Source organism: Vicugna pacos, chromosome 21 (genome assembly GCF_048564905.1).
Source record: "Vicugna pacos chromosome 21, VicPac4, whole genome shotgun sequence".
NCBI classification, from domain to species: domain Eukaryota; kingdom Metazoa; phylum Chordata; class Mammalia; order Artiodactyla; family Camelidae; genus Vicugna; species Vicugna pacos.
Genome location: NC_133007.1, coordinates 26,269,751 through 26,288,182, shown reverse-complemented (window position 1 = coordinate 26,288,182; position 18,432 = coordinate 26,269,751). Strand labels below are relative to the sequence as shown.

Genomic DNA, 18,432 nt, shown 5'->3' with positions numbered 1-18,432 from the left:
ACAGAAACAGCAGCACAAACACAAAAAGGCTTTGCTGATGATGAAGGTTGTGCCTTCCACACTGAAGGCTTGGGGATTTTTTAAATGCCTTGAACATCATATCCATGAATAAAAGTAATGTTTTTTTGTCTAAACCAAATCTGACATTTTCATTATCCTGATACAAGATCAAGTCTGTGAGATAATTTTACTGTTTAAAACATGTTGTGTAAGGGCAAAAGGGGGCTGCGTATACTTAAGGGGACTGTGTATCAAGCCTGAGTTTGCCTGAGTTTTTTGTTGGTGGTTCTGTTGCATGCCAATAGTTTTCCCTCTTTGTTATTCAGTAATTAGGAACTGTTTTTGTTGAATTTTACTAGTCCCTCTTCTTGTAAGTACCACCCAGAGGTTATAGAACATTAACTTGACCGTTGTGCTTGGCACGTAGTAGATGCTCAGTCAATATTTATGATTAAATCAACTTCTTCTGTGTCTCATTTTCCTCATCTATAAAAGCAGATAATAATGCCACTAGTTACCTAAAGGGATTGCTGGCAGAATCAGAGGTGCCTGCAGAAATCACTGGAGAAAAAATACTGGTTCTACTATTTCCCTGAGGCTAGGGTTGTCACTCCCCTAGGGAGGCCCAGTAAGAGCCCTTCTCCTTTGGAATCTCTTGGACAAGACTGCCCACACAAGGATCTTCTAAACCCCATGCTGGAGAAAGGATGTCCAGACCTTCAGTTTCAGAGAAACTCTGTTCCTTGCTTTTCTTCACCAATTAAACATCTGGGGAAGGGAGAGCTATAGGAAGGGTCTTGGCATAACAGGACCAGATTCAGGCAGATCAACCACCTTAGAGAGGCAAGAATTAGGTTTATGAGTAGAGAGCAATTCTGACAATGATGAAAGTTACCCAAACCAGGGACATTCGTGCAAATGGTGGCCTTTAATACTGAGAAAGACCATGCAGAGTGACAGGATAGGACCAAACCATCAGAGGGTGGTGCTGAGCCAGCCTCTCTCAGGACCCTAAAGCCTGATTCAGTAACAGAATAAATCAATTATTTATTTACATTTATGTTTGCCCTGGAAACCCAGAAAAGGCCTGAGGCCTAGGGCCATCTTCCTTTCCTTCTCCCTCTCTTCCTATCTCCTCACCTTTCACTTCCTCAATTCTTTTCCTTCTTTCTTCTCCTTCCTTCTCTATTCTACCTCCTTTTCCTCTTTCCTTTTCTCTCCTTCCTTTTTTTGTTACCATTCCCTCCCCATTCTTCCACCATCTGCCTGTCTCTATCCCTCCAAGCCCCACTTGCTATTTCTCCCCTGCCCAGCCTCTCAGCCCTGCCTCCCTCACGTTCAGCCTCCAGGCTTAGGGTGGGGAGGGAGAAACGGGTCCTCAGCCCAGGGAGCACTTGTTGGTGTTCTTCTTGTCACAAGTTTTCAGGTCAGTGCTGGAGGGCTTGTTGCTGTTTCCCTAGAGGGAGAAGGGTACAGGGGTCAAGGTGAGAATGGCTGGCTGGGATCTGGGGCCATAAAACACACACACACATACACACACACACACACATACACACACACACACACACACACTGGGGCCATAAAACACACACACACACACATTGGGGCCATAAAACACACACACACACACGTACTTAGCCCAGCAAATCCAACTAACTCACCGATCTGCGGCTTCCTGACTTGAGCAAGATGTCCCGGGCCAGGGAACTGAAAGCCTAATGGGGAAAGGAGAGACTGGTCAGAAGAGGTTGGAGGGGAGGATAAGCCTGTCTTCCAATACTTTATCTCTTTGAGGAGTGGGGGTGGGTAGGTCTCACCTCATCTACGTTCATACTAGATTTGGCACTTGTCTCAAAAAATCGGATTCCATGCTCCCGAGCCAACTGCAGGGGGTGAAGTGGGAGGAAGAGAGTTGGATGAAGGGCAGCAGCCAAGCCCTCTGCAGTCCGGCCTCATCCTGGCCCTCCTGGCCCAGTGCTGGAACGTTGCCCAGCCGGCTCTTACCTTATTGGCCTGCTCCTTCTGTACTTTCCTCTTGGCCTCCATGTCACACTTGTTCCCCAGTAAGAGGCGCTCGACCCCAGCAGAGGCATTCTGGGAGCAAAAGGGTAAGACGGATGAGTAGAAGTTGGGTCCTGCTCATTTTCACAGTCTGCTTCATCCTCCAGGTTCTACCCAATTCCCCCATCTCTCTGGGAGAGTCCTCACCTCTTTGATGCTCTTCATCCAGTTCTGAATATTCTCGAAGGATTTCTCATCTGTGATGTCATATACCAGGATAATGCCCTGGAAAGTGGCAAAGTTCACTTATTCCCCTGTTTAGGCTTCCTACTGCCCTCTAAGTGACCGTGCAAATTCTATCCACAAGTCTAACGCTAGGCCATACGGGGCCTTCTGCAACCCATACTGTGCCCTTCCCCGTTCTTCTCTGCCCCAACTCCTGCCCCTCTGTATTCATATTTTCTATTGCCTCATGCCTCCTCCCTTGTCCAGAACCACACTTCATACCATGGCTCCACGGTAATAGGCAGTAGTTATCGTCTTGAATCGCTCTTGGCCAGCTGTGTCCCTGAAGAGGTGGAATATTTCATGGGGTGGGATAGAGGGAAGAGCTCTTGAAATAGAGAATCCCGCCCCCACGTCCTAAGAATTTAGCTTTTGCAACAAGGGGTGCTGAAAGGAAACAGAAAAGGAGAAAAGGGATGGAAGATAGCTGGGCTGATACTGGAGATGGCTGAAGCCTAAGAAACAAGACCTGTTTTATTCATTGTTTATTCTGTGCTAAGCACTGTGTATGTATCATCTTATTTGTGTCATTTTACCTAATCTTCACTCTATCCTTGTGAGACATGTTTTATTGTCTCTATTTTACAAATGAGGAAACAGATTTGGAGAGGCCAAATAACTAATGAAGGTCATACTGTAACAGAACCAGGATTGAACCACATTCTGCTCTTATCGTATCATAATGCCTCCATTTAACACCGTCAGGATTGCAGCTTCCTCAAGTCAGGTCAAACTTTTACACTTGGCTTTCTGAGCTCTCTGTAATTTAACAGGAGCACCAGACTTAGAGTCAAGGCTTAATTCTGCTACTTGCTAGTCAACTGTATAGAGCTTGTTTCCACACTGCAGCTCAACAGACAATTGTTGCCAAGTTCAGAGAATGCTCTAGAGCCGAGAGAGGCACGAGAATTATATATATATATATAAAAAAGCTGAAAATAGTTGAGCAAGCAGGAAAAGCAGGAAGAGAGACAAAAGGACATCTGAGTGAGGTGACAGAAATGGATTAGGAAAAGTGCTGGAAGGAGCAATGGGGAAAGGGAGAAAAATGAGGAAAAATAGAAGAGACAGGGCTACAGGAAGTAAATGAGGAAGCCTGGTTTAGGAATCCTTGGGGATTCACTCACCAGACTTGCAGTTTGATCTTCTTCCCATCTATATCCACAGTGCGGATCTTGAAATCAATTCCTAGGGGTGGAGAGTGGACACTGAGACTGAGACATGTATGTATGTGCATGTGAAAGCGTGTGCTGAGAGAGACAGGAATCGAGCAGTGGCAGAGATTCTGCAGGGGACGCACTTGGGAAGCAATCATGTTGGAACAGTAAAACTAGGAGGATTTTCTCAAAGCTGTATTTGTATAGCAAGCATATTGTTTTTACTTATATTTTATGGATTTCGTGGGGAAGATGATGATGAAAATTTTGCAGGAAGGCTCAAGGCCTTTAAGGCAACTTCTTGGATTCACTCAGCCATGCCAGCTGACAACCCTCTCAATTCAATGTCTCTCCCAAAGTATTACTTTCAGATTCCTTTTCTCTTCTGTTTTCTTAGAACCCTCTGCTCTAGGTTTTCCCACCCACCCTCCTGGCCCTACAGGGTAAAGATCAAGAGCGAGGTAAAAGGTAGCTGATGCCAGTCTATGTGAATTAACTAGTAGGCCAGGCTTGAAACCAAGTTTGAGGCCAAACAAGATTCCCTCTGAGACTGAATTCAGCGAGAGGGGCATTTTCCCGTCCTCTTTCTAACCAGAATTGTCTGGAGACTCTCTTTGTCTTATTTCCCAGGCCAGAGGAGATTAGGAAAGATGAGAGGGAGGAGGGGGGGACAATGTTCTTAGTGGAAACTTGTGCACCTCCCCCGAGCCTGTTGGGAGCCCCAGGGAGGAGGCTGAGTCACCAGGCTGACTCAGAGACCCCAAAAGTCCCCTCACTCCCACCTTCCTCACCAGGCTGACTGCATATTCATGATCACAGTCCAACACAACACAACCAGCCTCTCTGTTCCATCCTCCCCAACCCCCAATTAAGTTGAGGGGCATGGAGGCTGGAAAGTAGATGGTAAGGTGGGAATGTGATGGGAGAGTTTGCAACTCAGTGGGACAGAAAGAGGCCAGAAGAATTGGAAGACATATTCAGGGAAAAGGGGATACAGGATCAGGAATCCTAGGTGGATAGGGATGGGGGAAGAGGAGTGGAGAAGGAAATAGGGAAGGGTTCATGTGGATTTGGAGACGAGGGGCTCACACAACTGAGGGGCTACCTGGAGGACTCAAAGATTTGGATAACATCCGGAGACATACAAGGGGGGAGGGGTCTGAGACAGGGATTGAGGGACTGGAGTTTAGAAACCTGACTCTAAGGGGACTGAAAAGTGGGGTCACCAGTAATCCAAGAGCCAGAGGATGAGAGCATGAGGGAGTTGGGGATCTAGGATATGGCCAGTGGGCTCACCGATGGTGGAGATGTAAGTGTTGTTGAAGTTGTCCTCTGCAAAGCGAATGATCAGACAAGTCTTGCCCACCCCTGAGTCCCCGATCAGCAGCAACTTGAAGAGGTGGTCGTAGGCTTTGGCCATGGCGGACACCGGGGGTGCCGGGGGAGGGGTGGGGAAGCGACGGGCACTGGTAGGCGGGATTGTAGGGTTGGCAAACACAGCGGCCCCGGAGCCCAGGCCAGGAAGTTTTCCTCCCTCTCCGCCCAGGCTCCGGGAAAGAGGAGAGGCGGCACTCCTCTGGGCCCCACCCCCTGCCCGCCCACCCCTTTCTGCTGTCCTAGGAGGCGAGTCCAGCCCTTTGCTCTCTGGGCTTTCCCTTCCCAGCGGCGCTGGCCTGTCTTCCCAGGCATTTCCCAAAGCTTTTTGCTTACTACTCCTCCCCTCTTTTGACTTCACTCTTCCAGTCTGAGGCCAGAGAGACTGGAGCGAACTGAAGTAGAGGTTTAATCAAAATGACCAGCGGAAGAGGAATTTTGGATGAATTAGGGGAAAGGGAAAGTTTCTGGGAATAAGGGTGAAGGCCAGGATAACACTGGGAGTTAAGAAAAATTGAGGACTGATTTTTGGAAAGGCGACTCAAAGAAAATAGAATCCTTCTGGGGCAGTTGTAGAATTCTGGTGTTAGTCCCAAGCCCTTAGTTTCAGAATCCCAATTCCTTTTTAAAAAAAGCGGGATGCCTGGAGTAGGCGGCTATTTGTTGAGTCAGTCTGCCCCCTGGTGTAACAGAGTAAAAATTAAAATTCATTATACTATAGAATTCGCACCCGCCTCCATCACCCACTTCCTCCTCTCCCCAACCCCGCGGCCCGCCCACTTCCCCCCACAAACCACACATACCTACCTAGATAGATTCTGGGGCTTCAATTTGAACAGCCTTCCTTCTGGGACAGTGTATGTGAATTCTCACATGCCAGCTCAGGAAAACAGAGATTGGGACTACAAATGTCTCGTCTCATTCTTCTGATGAGATGCAGATCTTTAACAGCCCTGAGGCAGTATTCCGGACTTCTCACAGAACAGACTGTGAATGCGTAGCCTTGGCAACCAGGAAACTGAAGTGTGAAGAACATGGCTATAAAGAAACAAGTTTATCTTTGCCTTTGAAAAAAATTAGTCAAAATATCTGCTTTTCTAACAGCGAGTTAGAATAGTCCTTGTATAAAGTTAGTGAGGAAGCATCTTTTTTGTCACTTACCCTTCTCAACTTTTGTGTCAATGTTTGTCTCTTCTCAAACACAACTGTTCAATCCCCCTTTGTCCTTTATCTCACCTCTCATTAGGTCTTCAAGCTGTATTACTAACCTTGAGTTTTCTTTACTTTTCCTCACTGGCCAAACTGTCTCTCAACAGTCCTTTAAATTACTCTTTAATCTTTTAGGATTTTAGGATAAAAATCCATTAGTTTTTTTCTTTTTCATCTTATTTTGTCTGGATCTGGACTTTTCATCCACAGCAATACATTATTCTTGCTCACCTCTCTAGACTGTACTTACAGTGTATACCTCCATTCACTGGAACCTCATCTCCACAGTACTCTCCCCTTGGCTCTCAGAGCTTCCGCTACAATGCCTTTCCCCCCTCAATTTTGGCAGGCTCATTCTGGCCTCTGGTTTTGTATTCACAAGCTCTTCCTTCAACCTAGAAAGCTATTCCCCCAGATTGTTCTTTAGTTGGCTCCTTGTCTTTCAGATTTCAGCTTAAATGTCACTTCCTCAGAGATTTTTCCTGTCCATTAGTAGTGTGCTGGAACCAATTCTTACTGGCTTATGAGAACAGATTGTGCATCTCTCTTCCTAGATCCGTGTTTAATGATGTGACATTGGTAGTTTGAAATTGGCCATGGTGTGAATATTCACACCATTGAAATTAGGAAAGACAACAAATCAGGGCCTACTCTCCATAAAGCCAGTCGTTAAAATTTTTACCAGCACACCCTTGACTGGAACTTATATACCCTGCCCTATTCCATTCCTCTGGAATTAATTAGGTCCCCAGATGCCATTTGGATCATCTAGGCTCCTTCTTTATGAAAAATGGGCATTCTAACCCTTTGATCATCATTGTAGATTTGGTCTTCAGTTTCTCTTTCTTCTCATCCCGTCAAGCGTCTCAGTGCTGCCAAGATGAGAAATCTTGGAAATACAGTGCTGGTGAAAAATGCAGGGTAAAGGATGTGGGAATATAAATTAGCACAATCTTTTTGGAAGGCACTTCAGTAGCACACTTTGGACAATTTATTTAACGTCTCTGGACATCACTTTCCTAATCTGTAAAATACTGATAATAGTAACCTGATAGAGTTGTTCGGAAGATAAATTAACGTACGAAAAGCAGTCAGAACAATGCACAAATAATAACTACGTAAGTGAGTGGTGTAATTATTAGGGGGAAAAGATGGGAAGGAGAGAATAAAATTCAACAATGGTTAGCCCTAGGAGTAGACTGGAGGTGGGGAAAGTATGAGGACTTTTTAAAATACTTACATTTCTTAATGGGCAAACTAAACCAATTGGAAAATAGGAAAGAAATTTAGTAAGTCTCATACATGGCTGAGTCTCGCTATTCTCCTAAGCAGTTCCTACTGTCAAAGTGCAGCCCGAAATTTAAAAATTGTCCATTTACTCCTCCACAGAGACCAAATGCTGACCTTAAGACAGAAAGCTCACGTTTTCAACATGGCGACTTATCTGTGTCCTATCAGAGACCTTCTGAAAATGGCAGCCGTCTCCTCACCACCACCGCCCGCAGACCTTGAGAGAAGGACCTTCCCAACATGGCGGCAGAAGGTCCAGGCGTCACTTCCTGCAGGGTGGCGGATATAAGGGGGAGGATTTCCGCTTTCGCTCCTTTCCGGCGGTGACGACCTCCCAACGAGAACATGCCTGTGAGTTCTTTGGTCCAGGTTTCGGCGGCGGTCTCGCTCTTCTGTCCGCACGCTCCCCTCACGCTGATTTCGCATCGCAGAGGGCCCTCATTTGCCCTCCGCACTTCCCGGAACATTAACCACAGGGAGCGCAGAGGCCCGCGGGGGCCCCTGCTTAGACGGGAGCGGAGAGGAGATAAGATGGCGGCCCAGCTGCGCAGACAGCAGGGGCGGCAAGGGGCGAGCTCTCCCCGGTGTGTGGCAGTGGGGACTGTTTCCCATCAGCCCATGTTCGCCGTTGGTTTCTAAATCTTTGAATTTCTGCCTCTCTTAGCTCGCAAAGGATCTCCTTCATCCCTCTCCAGAAGAGGAGAAAAGGAAACACAAGAAGAAGCGCCTGGTGCAGAGCCCCAACTCCTATTTCATGGATGTGAAATGCCCAGGTGAGGAGATAAATTGTAGTAGTGGGGAAAGCACTGGACTCCAAGGATTGGAAAAGGGTATCCTTGAAGCGACCCTAATTTTTTAAAATTCGGATATTTGAGGTGGGTAAAATTTTGCATTTTAGGAGTGATCCAAAGCGATCTCTCTTCAAAAACTCCACATGCAAACTAACATTTCTTTGTTTTGGAAACACTGCTGTGGTCTTTTATGTAGTTGTACCTGGAAGCAAGGGGGTGGATGTTGATCCATTACTGAGCATCCCTCCCAGCCAAGTAGAGTATTCTGCTTTTTGACTTTTGAATAATTTATGGTTCCACTCCTTTATCTTTCAGGCTCTAGATGATGATGTTTATGAAGGCATTGTATGCTGGAAAAGCAAAAAATCCATAGGTGGGGGCATAGAGTCTAGATGGCTTCTAACTTGGTTTTAATGTATATGGCTTTAATGTATACGTAGAGCTAGGTAATCAGGTTTAGAAGGAAAGTTAATTTCAAGAATTTACATAACATGCTTGTCTTACAGTTAACACATGATAGCATGTGTTCAAGTGAAGAAAGGTATGGGAAGAATAGGTTAACTTCTTGATTTTTTTCTCAGGATGCTATAAAATCACCACCGTCTTTAGCCATGCACAAACAGTAGTTTTGTGTGTTGGTTGCTCTACTGTCCTCTGCCAGCCTACAGGAGGAAAAGCAAGGCTTACAGAAGGTAAATAATTTAACTGGTATTAGGATTTTGGGCTTTGAAACTTAAGAGGGATCGTGTGTAATGTGAATTACCAGACTGTCTTGGTTGGGCTCGATAGTCTTTTCTTTTTCCTACAAAAGCATTATCAGAAAGTATTTACTAACTTCAAAATGTTACTGATTAAAGCTGGGGTGGATGGGTGACAAAAGGCGCTTCACGTGACCTGAAGCTGATAATAAGGTCTTTAAGTGGCTAGGTAGGAGCTAAAGGAGTTGAGAAAAATACAGATGGAGCTTTCCTGTGGGTATCAGGTATTATTTTCTTTTGTGGGGGCAGGGTAAGAAAGCGCCTATCAGTTAACCTTGAGATACTTTTCTTCCAGGATGCTCCTTCAGACGGAAGCAGCACTAAAAGAACCCTGAATCAAGATGAATGGGAAACCGTCCCAATAAACACATTTTGGATACATCCTGTTTATTGTCTTGTTTTACTGCTAGGAAGTTCCTACCTCACGTATTCAGGGGCAACCAGAAGAGTGGACTACTAGAGTCATTTGGGGCAAGTAAGTGGCCAAGTACGTAAAAAGTTGATTTGAGACCTTTGTATCCCTAGGCTCGTTGGGTAAATCTTCAGAGCTTGATTAAATACTGGGATAGTGTATAAATGGGGTACTTGTTTTGATTTTTAATATTTTCTTAGGATTAAAAACTGATAATTGATCTTAAAAAATAACCCAACACACCACTTTAATACAAAACAGCTTAGGATCCTTTATTTACAGTTCTCAGAAGCCTTGTTTGGAGGCTCAGGAGTATAGAAGTTGCTGCTACGCTCCTTGTCTAGGGCTAGAAATCTTCAGTACCCTACAGTTAAGGGAACTTGTCCGAGCAGAGATTAATGCCTTATACTCCAAAGCCAGTGTTGTAACCGATTATGGGCTGGTGGTGGTTGTGGACTCATGAAGGGAGGGGGAGAATGTGTAAATGTGTAAGAACCTAGAAGTAAAGAAGGGAGAGAAATAGATGAATGGTGAATAAAGGTGAGGGTGATATCTAAGCTTTTCAAAGATAAAGACAGTGATTCTTTACCAGGCTGTCGCGTTCCTAGAGTTGGTCTGTAAACAACTGGAACTGTCTGTATCTTGTTTACAAAGGCATTGTATGCTGGAAAAACAGCAAGGGAGATGTCACCAAAGAGATCTATTTTCATTGGAGGAAGGCCTTAAGGGGCAAGTCAGCTCTAAAATTCAGAGATTTAAGTATTACTAGATAGAAAGAAGCAATGCTTCAAATTAAATAACTTCATAGTAATACAAGAAATTTTTATTTAGTGATTTTCGAGGTATTTTCTAACTCTTGGCTGAAAGATAGGAAATGCATGTGTAGACCATAGTTTTGTGTTGCTTAAGTCATTTCTAGCTATGAATTAGAGCAGAACTAGCTATAATAAAAGGTTTAGAAGTGATTTCCACTTCTCAGTGGTATTTGTTTGCCACATCTAGTTTATTGCTTGGTAGTAAGTTGGGCAGGAACTTCAGTCCACTAGGTGACTAGGGCTAGGGAGGCTAAATCAATTTCAATTGCTTGTCCCAAATTAGATGTGATAAACAGCTAATTTTCATCCTCATTTAGTTTGTGAAATAAAATGAAGGCAGTTTCCAAGTCAAAAGTCCACGATGCTGAAAATAAGGACTCCTTACCTAGAAAGAGGAAAGCTGTTGATGCCAACACCGCAAAGAGGGTAAAGAGGAGGATCTGGTAAGAACCCGTGAACTTCTGGAGGACACCTGAATCTTCATATTGACCTACAGTTTGGCAGAACAAAAGAAGAATATTTAATGTATCCAAGACAGATGTTGCACTTAAAAACTTGTGTGGTCCTAAGAGTATCTAGCTGAAGCACTCAAAATCCAGCTCTCTAGGAAATTCTTTTGCTTCTTATGAGGGAGGAGGAGGTAAACTATACTTGGCTCCTCCACCTCTGGCTTTTTACTGTCCCTACAGTAATAAACTAAATTCTTGAGACTCCTCTCCAGTTTACAAAAGAGCTACTTTAAAATGCCTGTTACTTTAACTGTACACTTTTAACTCCAGGTGACATATTTCCCTTAAAGTTTGTGAAAGTCTATGGTGATTCAGCTTCTAACTTTAATCCCCCTAACCTGAAACATTTCCTTGGGTCACCAATGACCTCTTAAATCTAAGGGCTACTTGTCCTTTTTTACTCAGGTGTCATTTGTAGGGCACATTGTGATTTGTATATAACTTTGTCCTCAATAAAACTTTAGACTTGTGTCTTTGAAGCATACTTGGCACTTACCTTTGGTTATTTCAAATTCAGTGTCTAGAAATAAACTCTTCCCTGCTCCACCAAACTGCCTGAACTTAACAGGCCTTCCCTGATAAACTCACCAGGCCCTCATACCTAGTTCCCTATTCTGCATCCTTTGTATGGGCACTCTAACTCTGGGCTCTCCACTGGTTTTACCTACCAACGTACAACTGTTTTACAACTTCACACTGCCTACGCACTGCTTCACTTTGAAGAATAATTTGAGGTTGCCTACACTGAAAACAAGATACTATACTAACCCCTGATGAGGTCCCAATGTTGAGAGTCCAAATAAAACTGAAGAAACATTAACTTTGATAGCACCTCTTTGTTCTGGCTACACTGAACTGTCTAATTGGGCCCTGCCTTAAATCTGATTTCTGTAACAGGTATCGTGCCTGTCTGGCATAACAGTAGGCAATCATGCTTGTATGAATAAGCTGAAATTCGTGTTCATATTTGTATCTAAACCACCAACCGTGGTTGTACTGCTTATCCCTTGTATCTCTGAGAAGGGCAGGGGTTCTTGAGTTTTGTTTCTGGTCGTGGGCAACTTTGGCAGTCTGCTGAAGTGGAGGGATTCCAATTCAAGTTTTTAAATGCAAAAGATAAAATGTAGGAATAAAGGAAACCTAATTTGTAGGATAGTTATATTGTGCAGTTAGCAAAATGTTAAAAGGCCTAATTTGTGATACACTAATACGTGTGTTTTAATAAGAACAAAAAGTAGCTTTAGGTCTGAAAACTAGTGTGTAATTTTGAGATGTGACAGTAGGAACACGAGAAAATCTATGGATTCCATTGCTGACAAAGTCATACATCTGATACTGTTGTGACTTGTTGCCTATGCTCATAATCAGTAGAAATACTTTCAGCTAGAGGTTAATTGAAAATAAAGATGCAGTTTTTTTCCCATTCAAAGCATGGACACCTTGAATTCTATCTGTGAGTCTGTGGAGATCCACGAAACCTCAATTTTAAACTCAGAAAGCATGGATGAGTAGTTTCTGGTGGTGGGAACTTGACAAACATCTCAATTTCCTCAATACTCCCCCCCCCCCTTTTTTTAATATCCCACCCTGCCCCACAATTTCCTCAGCTCTTTAAAGGAAACATCTTTAGAGTTATAAGACATTCTTTAAAATCATGAGAATTAAAATCTATGTAGACCTACCATATAGCACAGGGAACTATGCCCAATATCTGGTAATAACCTATAATGGAAAATAATCTAGAATATGTGTATGTGTAATTGAATCACTTTGCTGTACACCTGAAACTAATACAACACTGTAAATTATACTTCAATTTAAAAAATGGTTTAAAAAAACAAACTACATACAAATATGCTTAGGGTATTTATTGACCAGTACAAAGCAGATGCTCATAAAAACAAAAACCTTTTCTCCCATTAGATGTATTAAGGTTCAGCCTAAATCACTCCTAGTAATTAAGAGAAGTACTGTTTCCCTTGAGGGATGGGCAAGTGGGAATGACAGGTATACGGATGGTTTTCTGGCTTTCCTAATGCCTCCTTCCATAATTGTCCCCATCCCACTCAAATTTGGCATTTCTAAACTGGGTAATGGTAGAATCAAGATTTAGGGACATTAAGTCTTGGTTCTAGGGTTATCACCATTTATCCATTGATGCAAAAAGATCTGCTAAATACTTTTGAAAAAAGTGAAACTTCGTCAAGAGATTTAAAACAGGGTAAGAAGCCATGACATTTTTCACAGAACTAGAACAAATAATCCTAAAGTTTATATGGAACCAGAAAGAGCCAGAGTTGCTAAAGCAATCCTGAGGCAAAAGATCAAAGCTGGTGGCATAACCCTCCCAGACTTCAGACAATACTACAAAGCTACAGTAATCAAAATTGCATGGCATTGGCACAAAAACAGACAAGGATCAGTGGAACAGAATTAGAAGGAACAGAGCCCAGAAGTAAACCCACACACCTACAGTCAATCTTTGACAAAGGAGGCAAGAATATACAATGGAGAAAAAACTATCTCTAGCAAGTGGTGTTGGGAATGCTGCAAGTAAATCAATGAAGTTAGAACACTCCCTCACACTACACACAAAAATAAACTCAAAATGGCTTAAAGACTTAAATATAAGACATGACACCATGAAACTCCCAGAAGAGAATATAGGCAAAACGTTCTCTGACATAAGTTGTAACTGTTTTCTTAGGTCAGTCTCCTAAGGCAATAGAAATAAAAGCAAAAATAAACAAATAGGACCTCATCAAACTTACAAGCTTTTGCATAGCAAAGGAAACCATACACAAAGCGAAAAGCAACCTACAGAATGGGAGAAAATACTTGCAAACGATGTAATCGATAAAAGCTTAATTTCCAAAATACACAAACAGCTCGTACAACTCAGTAACAAAAATCCAATCCAAAAATGGGGCAGAAGATCTAAACACATTTCTCCAAATAAGACATACAAATAAATGGCGAATAGGCCATGATGCTCAACACTGCTAATTATAAGAGAAACACAAAAACTACAGTCAGAGTGGCCATCATTAAAAAGTCCATGAACAATAAATGCTGGAGAGAGTGTAGAGAAAAAGGAACTCTCTTCTACTGTTGGTGGGAATGTAAACTGGTGCAGCCACTATGGAAAACAGTATGGAGGTTCCTTTAAAAACTAGAGTTACTATATGATCCAGAAGTCTCACTCCTGGGCATATATCTGGAGAAAACTAATTCAAAAAGATACATGCACCCTAGTGTTCACGGCAGCACTATTTACAATAGCCAAGACATGGAAGTAACCGTCAACTCAGGAAGGAAGGATGAGGTATACAAATACAATGGAATACTACTCAATCCATAAAAAAATGCCATTTGCAACAACATGGATGGACCCAGAGATTATCATACTGAGAGAAAAGTCAGAGAAAGACAAATCATATGATATCACATATGTGGAATCTAAAAAAATAATGACACAAATGGACTTTACAAAATGGAAACAGACTCAGACATAGAAAACAAATTTATGGTTACCAAAAGGGAAAGGGGGTGGGGGATGGATAAATTAGGAGTTTGGAATTAGCAGATACAAACTACTACGTATTAAATTGATAAACAATACTGTACTATATAGCACAGGGAACTACGTTCAATATCCTGTAATAACCATAGTGGAAAATAAGAAAAAGAATATGTGTGTGTGTGTGTGTGTGTGTGTGTGTACCTGAATCACTTTGCTGTACACCAGAAACTAATGAACACAACATTGTAAGTCAACAATACTTCAATAAAAAAATGTAAAACAGGGTAAGAAGTACACTTACGAAGCTGACAAACTCGTGTTAAAATAACATAATGATTCTTAAATGTGTAAGTTAAGGATAACATCTAGCTAGTGATAAGAAAGCTATCTGAAGGTTTTATTTTTAGAGTAGGCTTGGAGAATAAAGATCCATGCTGCAGCTAGTTTGAGTGATCTTGGCCAAGTGGCTGAATGTTTCCCATTAACTAAACTGTAATACATTCTGTCTTTTTCCCTCTATATTAAAATAGCAGCCCTCAATGCTCACCTGCACCAGGCTTCTCTCTCATAGCTCGCACTCGCACAGCCTCACTTTGACTGGTGAGTACACAGGAAATATTGATGAAAACAGGTGCTGCCATCTGCTGGAGGGAAGTGAAGTTGACTACTCTCACGGGGTAGATGGCCAGGCCAGGTGTGAGGGAAGACTGCCTATGGCCAGAGACCACTACAACTGGGGAGCTGGGGAAGACCTTGGAGAAAAGATAAAAAGGTACTTGTTTGAAAGATGAAAAATCAGTTTTGTATGAATACATTCCAATCTTAAACATATACAATAAGACATCTGGATGTCTAGTTCTAGCTAGCTGTCTGACAATAAGTCACTTTTTCACACTTAGATGTATTGAAGGGGAAGAAAATGATCTGTGAGAATAAAATAGACTTCAGGTGAGTGCCTCAGTTGCTGGTAAAGTGTGGCTGTTCTGTCCCAGTCCCGGTAGCCCCGCACGGAGCAGAGGAGGTCTGGGGTCACGAGATAGCCATGGCTGAGGCACGTAGTCTCGGCTCTGGCCAGAGGAGCCGAAGGGGCCCTGTGGGCATAAGCGAGGTTACCCTACTCGAGTGGTAAAGCAGGTTTGTAAATGCCGCCTGCCTTGCTTGGCCCTGAATGCCTCCAGGGTCTCCTCTAGGTTGGGGCAGGAGGGGAAGGGCGAGGTTGGCCTCTGGTGCCCCCGGAGAAGAGAGAGGGCGGATGTGCCTGGGGTGGGGTCCTCTGAAGCTGTGGCTTGGGGTGGGGAGATAAGGCTGCTGTTTTCCCCTTGCTGAAGAAGTAGGATAGGGAAGGAGTAGAGGAAGGAAGGGGCGCTTGGGATTCTGCTTTTGAGCAGAGTCAGTTATGCCCTTTGAGGGAAGAGGAGAATTGTAGAAGGAACAGTAAGTGTTGACAGAGATGTACGGATTCAGTTCCAAGTTCATGATGCAGTCCCTCTAAGGTAATTTTGCCCTAAACAGAGAAGCTTAACCCTTTTAAGATGTTAATTCCTAAGATATGTTTACACCTTTTGCTGCTTTCAAAGAGCATTCACAGTGGGATGCTAGTGAGGAAACTGAAGGGATAAATGACGTGCCCAAGGTCACCCAGGTAGGGACAGATCTAAAAAAGAATAAAATAGTCTTCAAAAAAAGTTTTAAACTAGCATTCTGAAATTGTTTTAAGATAGCATTGGTGTAAATATATGTATATATATTTAAAGTGTTTGTGTTATCTTCCAGACTGACAAGGCACATGACCTAGACTTTGGACTCTGGGAGTCCCCTTGGCCTTGGAAAGGGGATACATTGTCTTCATTTTATTTAAGAATTTTCTGTAGTGAATTTTGTCAAGTCATTCAGTAACTGTTCCGTTACCCTGGACTGAGAATGAAAAATCCCCTTTTCAAAACTCTAATCTAGCGGGGAGGGCATAGCTCAGTGGTAAGTGCATGCAGAAGGTCCAGAGTTCAATCCCCAGCACCTCCATTAAAATAAATAAATAGACCTAATTACCTCCCCCTGCCAAAAAAAAAAAGAAAAGAAAAAGAAAAACAAAACAAAAAAAACCCCTGCTCTGCTTTGCTTCAGTCCTTAACATATACCTCTAGCTTCTCAAGAACTCTATCCACTCCCAGTACTCTTATCTCCCCAATGTCTTTTTTGTGGCTAAGAACCAATTCTGACTTGTTGATGTAAAAGGCTGGGATGAAAGGAATGAGGATTCTTTGCATTCCATTCTTGCTATGTTCACTGACAAGTGTGGCCCAACCGTAGACTGAGGTGTCAGCCATGCTGAGGGCCTGGAGCAGCTCCTCTGACTGGGGTCGAACCTTGATTAGGCAGACATAAACCCCTGAAAACAAGAGGAGAAACTGAGCAGTAAGGCTCAGAGGCTCTATTTAGTCAACTGAATTAGGATAGGAAGGAAAAAATAGTTACATGCAAATTCAAAAGAAAACATGAACTCAATTTTTAGCATTCACTAATTAGTACACTGTTGGCCACTATAGGGGAGGTTACCAGAGAAAAAACAGTCCCAGGGAACCCACGATTGAACTTAAGAATACTATTATCGGTAAATCAATATGTCAGAGAGTATTAAATAATATAGTACAAATGGAAATTAAGGGGATATAGGTAGGATAAGTAGTCATAGTTGGTGAGGTCAGGAAGGAGTTTGTGAAAGGCAAGCTTTGAACATGGTTTAATCGATTCTTTATCAAACCACCTCTTGATGGCCTTATTTCTGTTAATAGTGTTGTTTTTCTAGTTACCCATGCTCAACCTTAGTTGTCTTTTGACATCCATTCCTTCATTCCAATATCCAGTCATTCTCCAAATCTTGCTAGCTCATCCTGTCTCACATTTGCCCCCTTAGTATTTCTCTGATTCTCTGGTCTAGACCCTCATCAGTTCATGCCTGGATTATTGTAATGGCCCCATTTACTAGTCTCTTTGCATCCCATTCTTCTTTCTTATCCATTCTGTGTACCCCCACTAGATTCTTTAAAAACTGCTTCAAACTTATTTTTGAAAACTCCCAGGGCTCTGTATTGCCTGGAATGTCCTGTTCTCTTTGCATCTATTTCAGTCCTAATTGTCCTTCTAATGGTTATTTCCTTTGTGAAAACTGAGTCTAACCGCCAGGTCTGATGTAGATACTCCTTTTTTCTGCCATCCTAGCATCCCACGTATATCTTTATTCTATAACTAGTTACCCTGTGCAGTACTAGTAAGAGTTAAAAGCCTTGTCTTAACTCCTTGTACGTCCAGTGCCTGATGTGGTACCAGCCATTCTGTTTGGTGCTCAACAGTTTGCTGAATGAGCCTTCTTTCAGTGGTTTCTCATTACCTGTACCATTCAAACTGCCTGACCTTGGAGTAGGAGCTCTCCCATGATATAGTACTACCTATTTACATTTGACATGAATTGTTCCATTTTAGATCAGTTGATTTATATTAAGTCTTCCCAATGTCAGGCCTATTTCTACTTTCTACTTTGTTAATGCTATGCTTCTGATTGGAATATCCTTCAGTTCAACAACATTGAAACATTGTGCTACTAGTTGGGGATAAAAGATAATGAGACATAATCCAATCCCTCACAGAGATAAGAGAAAGAGAAAATAGTAAGTTATAATAGAAAAGCACTGTATAATATAAAGACACATGTTAAAAGTTTGTTGAATGAACAGAACAAAAATGCTGATTGAGAAAGATTCCATGTTATAGAGCAATGAAACTGGAAAGTAGAAATGCAATCCATAAGAATGTGACATTTGTACAAATATGAAAACAAGGGGGAAACCAGATTCAACTGGTGGAACCCACCTTTCTCCATGCTGAAATCTGATTGGACATGAAAGACTTTACTTGCTGGAATATCCAGCAAAGTATTACTGAACTGTACATGGCACAGAATGAGGGTCTCTGGAAGAAGCATTGTTGTAATGGCCAAGGCCTGACTTGGGGTGCAGGATCCTAATGAGCAGAAAAGAGGTAATTAGCTTTGTCAGTAACAATCTGTAAAAGGGGAGACTGTTATATAGAGGCAGTTTAGTATTTTTTTAAAAAAAAAGCAAGAAAGAGGGTCAGTTCTGCTTTACTTGCTACAGCTGTCTACTTGCCAGCTCTGTTGGGTCCTACCACAATCAAGTGTAAGACCCTTGCCTCTGCTAGTTTGTGAATGATTATAATGAGACTATTATTATCAATATCATAGGTGGTGTCCTGTTTCAAAGGTTTTTGGAATTCATCAGTGGGAATAAGATTACA

General features: G+C 42.5%; 3 protein-coding genes across 12 annotated transcripts in view; 1 reads left to right on the top strand and 2 right to left on the bottom strand.

Annotated features, from left to right (window-relative positions):
• Positions 1-909: 909 nt before the first annotated feature.
• Positions 910-7,510, bottom strand: RAB13 (RAB13, member RAS oncogene family). Of its 5 annotated transcripts, XM_072946505.1 has the most exons (11): positions 7,431-7,503; positions 6,831-6,930; positions 5,625-5,835; positions 4,740-4,909; positions 3,414-3,474; positions 2,509-2,569; positions 2,209-2,286; positions 2,005-2,094; positions 1,818-1,883; positions 1,662-1,715; positions 910-1,456 (listed from the first exon to the last, which is right to left on the bottom strand). In XM_072946505.1, exons 4-11 carry the CDS (start codon positions 4,861-4,863, stop codon positions 1,379-1,381), a joined length of 612 nt encoding a protein of 203 aa, XP_072802606.1. In that variant the 5' UTR covers positions 4,864-4,909; positions 5,625-5,835; positions 6,831-6,930; positions 7,431-7,503; the 3' UTR covers positions 910-1,378. The 5 variants fall into 5 exon arrangements, with proteins under 5 accessions (XP_072802606.1, XP_072802605.1, XP_006214769.1 ...); XM_072946504.1 differs by lacking the exon at positions 6,831-6,930 and having other exon boundaries at positions 5,625-5,855; positions 7,431-7,510; XM_006214707.4 differs by lacking the exon at positions 6,831-6,930 and having other exon boundaries at positions 5,625-5,855; positions 7,267-7,444.
• Positions 7,511-7,513: 3 nt separating this feature from the next.
• RPS27 (ribosomal protein S27) lies at positions 7,514-9,246 on the top strand. The gene is made up of 4 exons (XM_006214706.4): positions 7,514-7,667; positions 7,981-8,089; positions 8,689-8,799; positions 9,161-9,246. Exons 1-4 carry the CDS (start codon positions 7,662-7,664, stop codon positions 9,187-9,189), a joined length of 255 nt encoding a protein of 84 aa, XP_006214768.1. The 5' UTR covers positions 7,514-7,661; the 3' UTR covers positions 9,190-9,246.
• A 277-nt stretch (positions 9,247-9,523) lies between these two features.
• The window catches only part of NUP210L (nucleoporin 210 like), a 68,689-nt gene continuing 59,780 nt past the window's right edge, over positions 9,524-18,432 (bottom strand). For 4 of the 6 annotated variants that reach the window (XM_006214704.3, XM_072946498.1, XM_072946499.1 and 1 more), the window contains 6 exons: positions 17,989-18,138; positions 16,260-16,510; positions 14,672-14,876; positions 10,478-10,582; positions 9,867-9,941; positions 9,524-9,773 (listed from right to left, as the gene is read on the bottom strand). In XM_006214704.3, the coding sequence (XP_006214766.2) occupies positions 9,673-9,773; positions 9,867-9,941; positions 10,478-10,582; positions 14,672-14,876; positions 16,260-16,510; positions 17,989-18,138 (887 nt within the window). In that variant the 3' untranslated portion in view covers positions 9,524-9,672. Of the gene's footprint in view, positions 9,774-9,866; positions 9,942-10,477; positions 10,583-14,671; positions 14,877-16,259; positions 16,511-17,988; positions 18,139-18,432 lie in introns of those variants that run through there. The other 2 variants (XR_012062835.1, XR_012062836.1) reach the window with 2 other exon arrangements.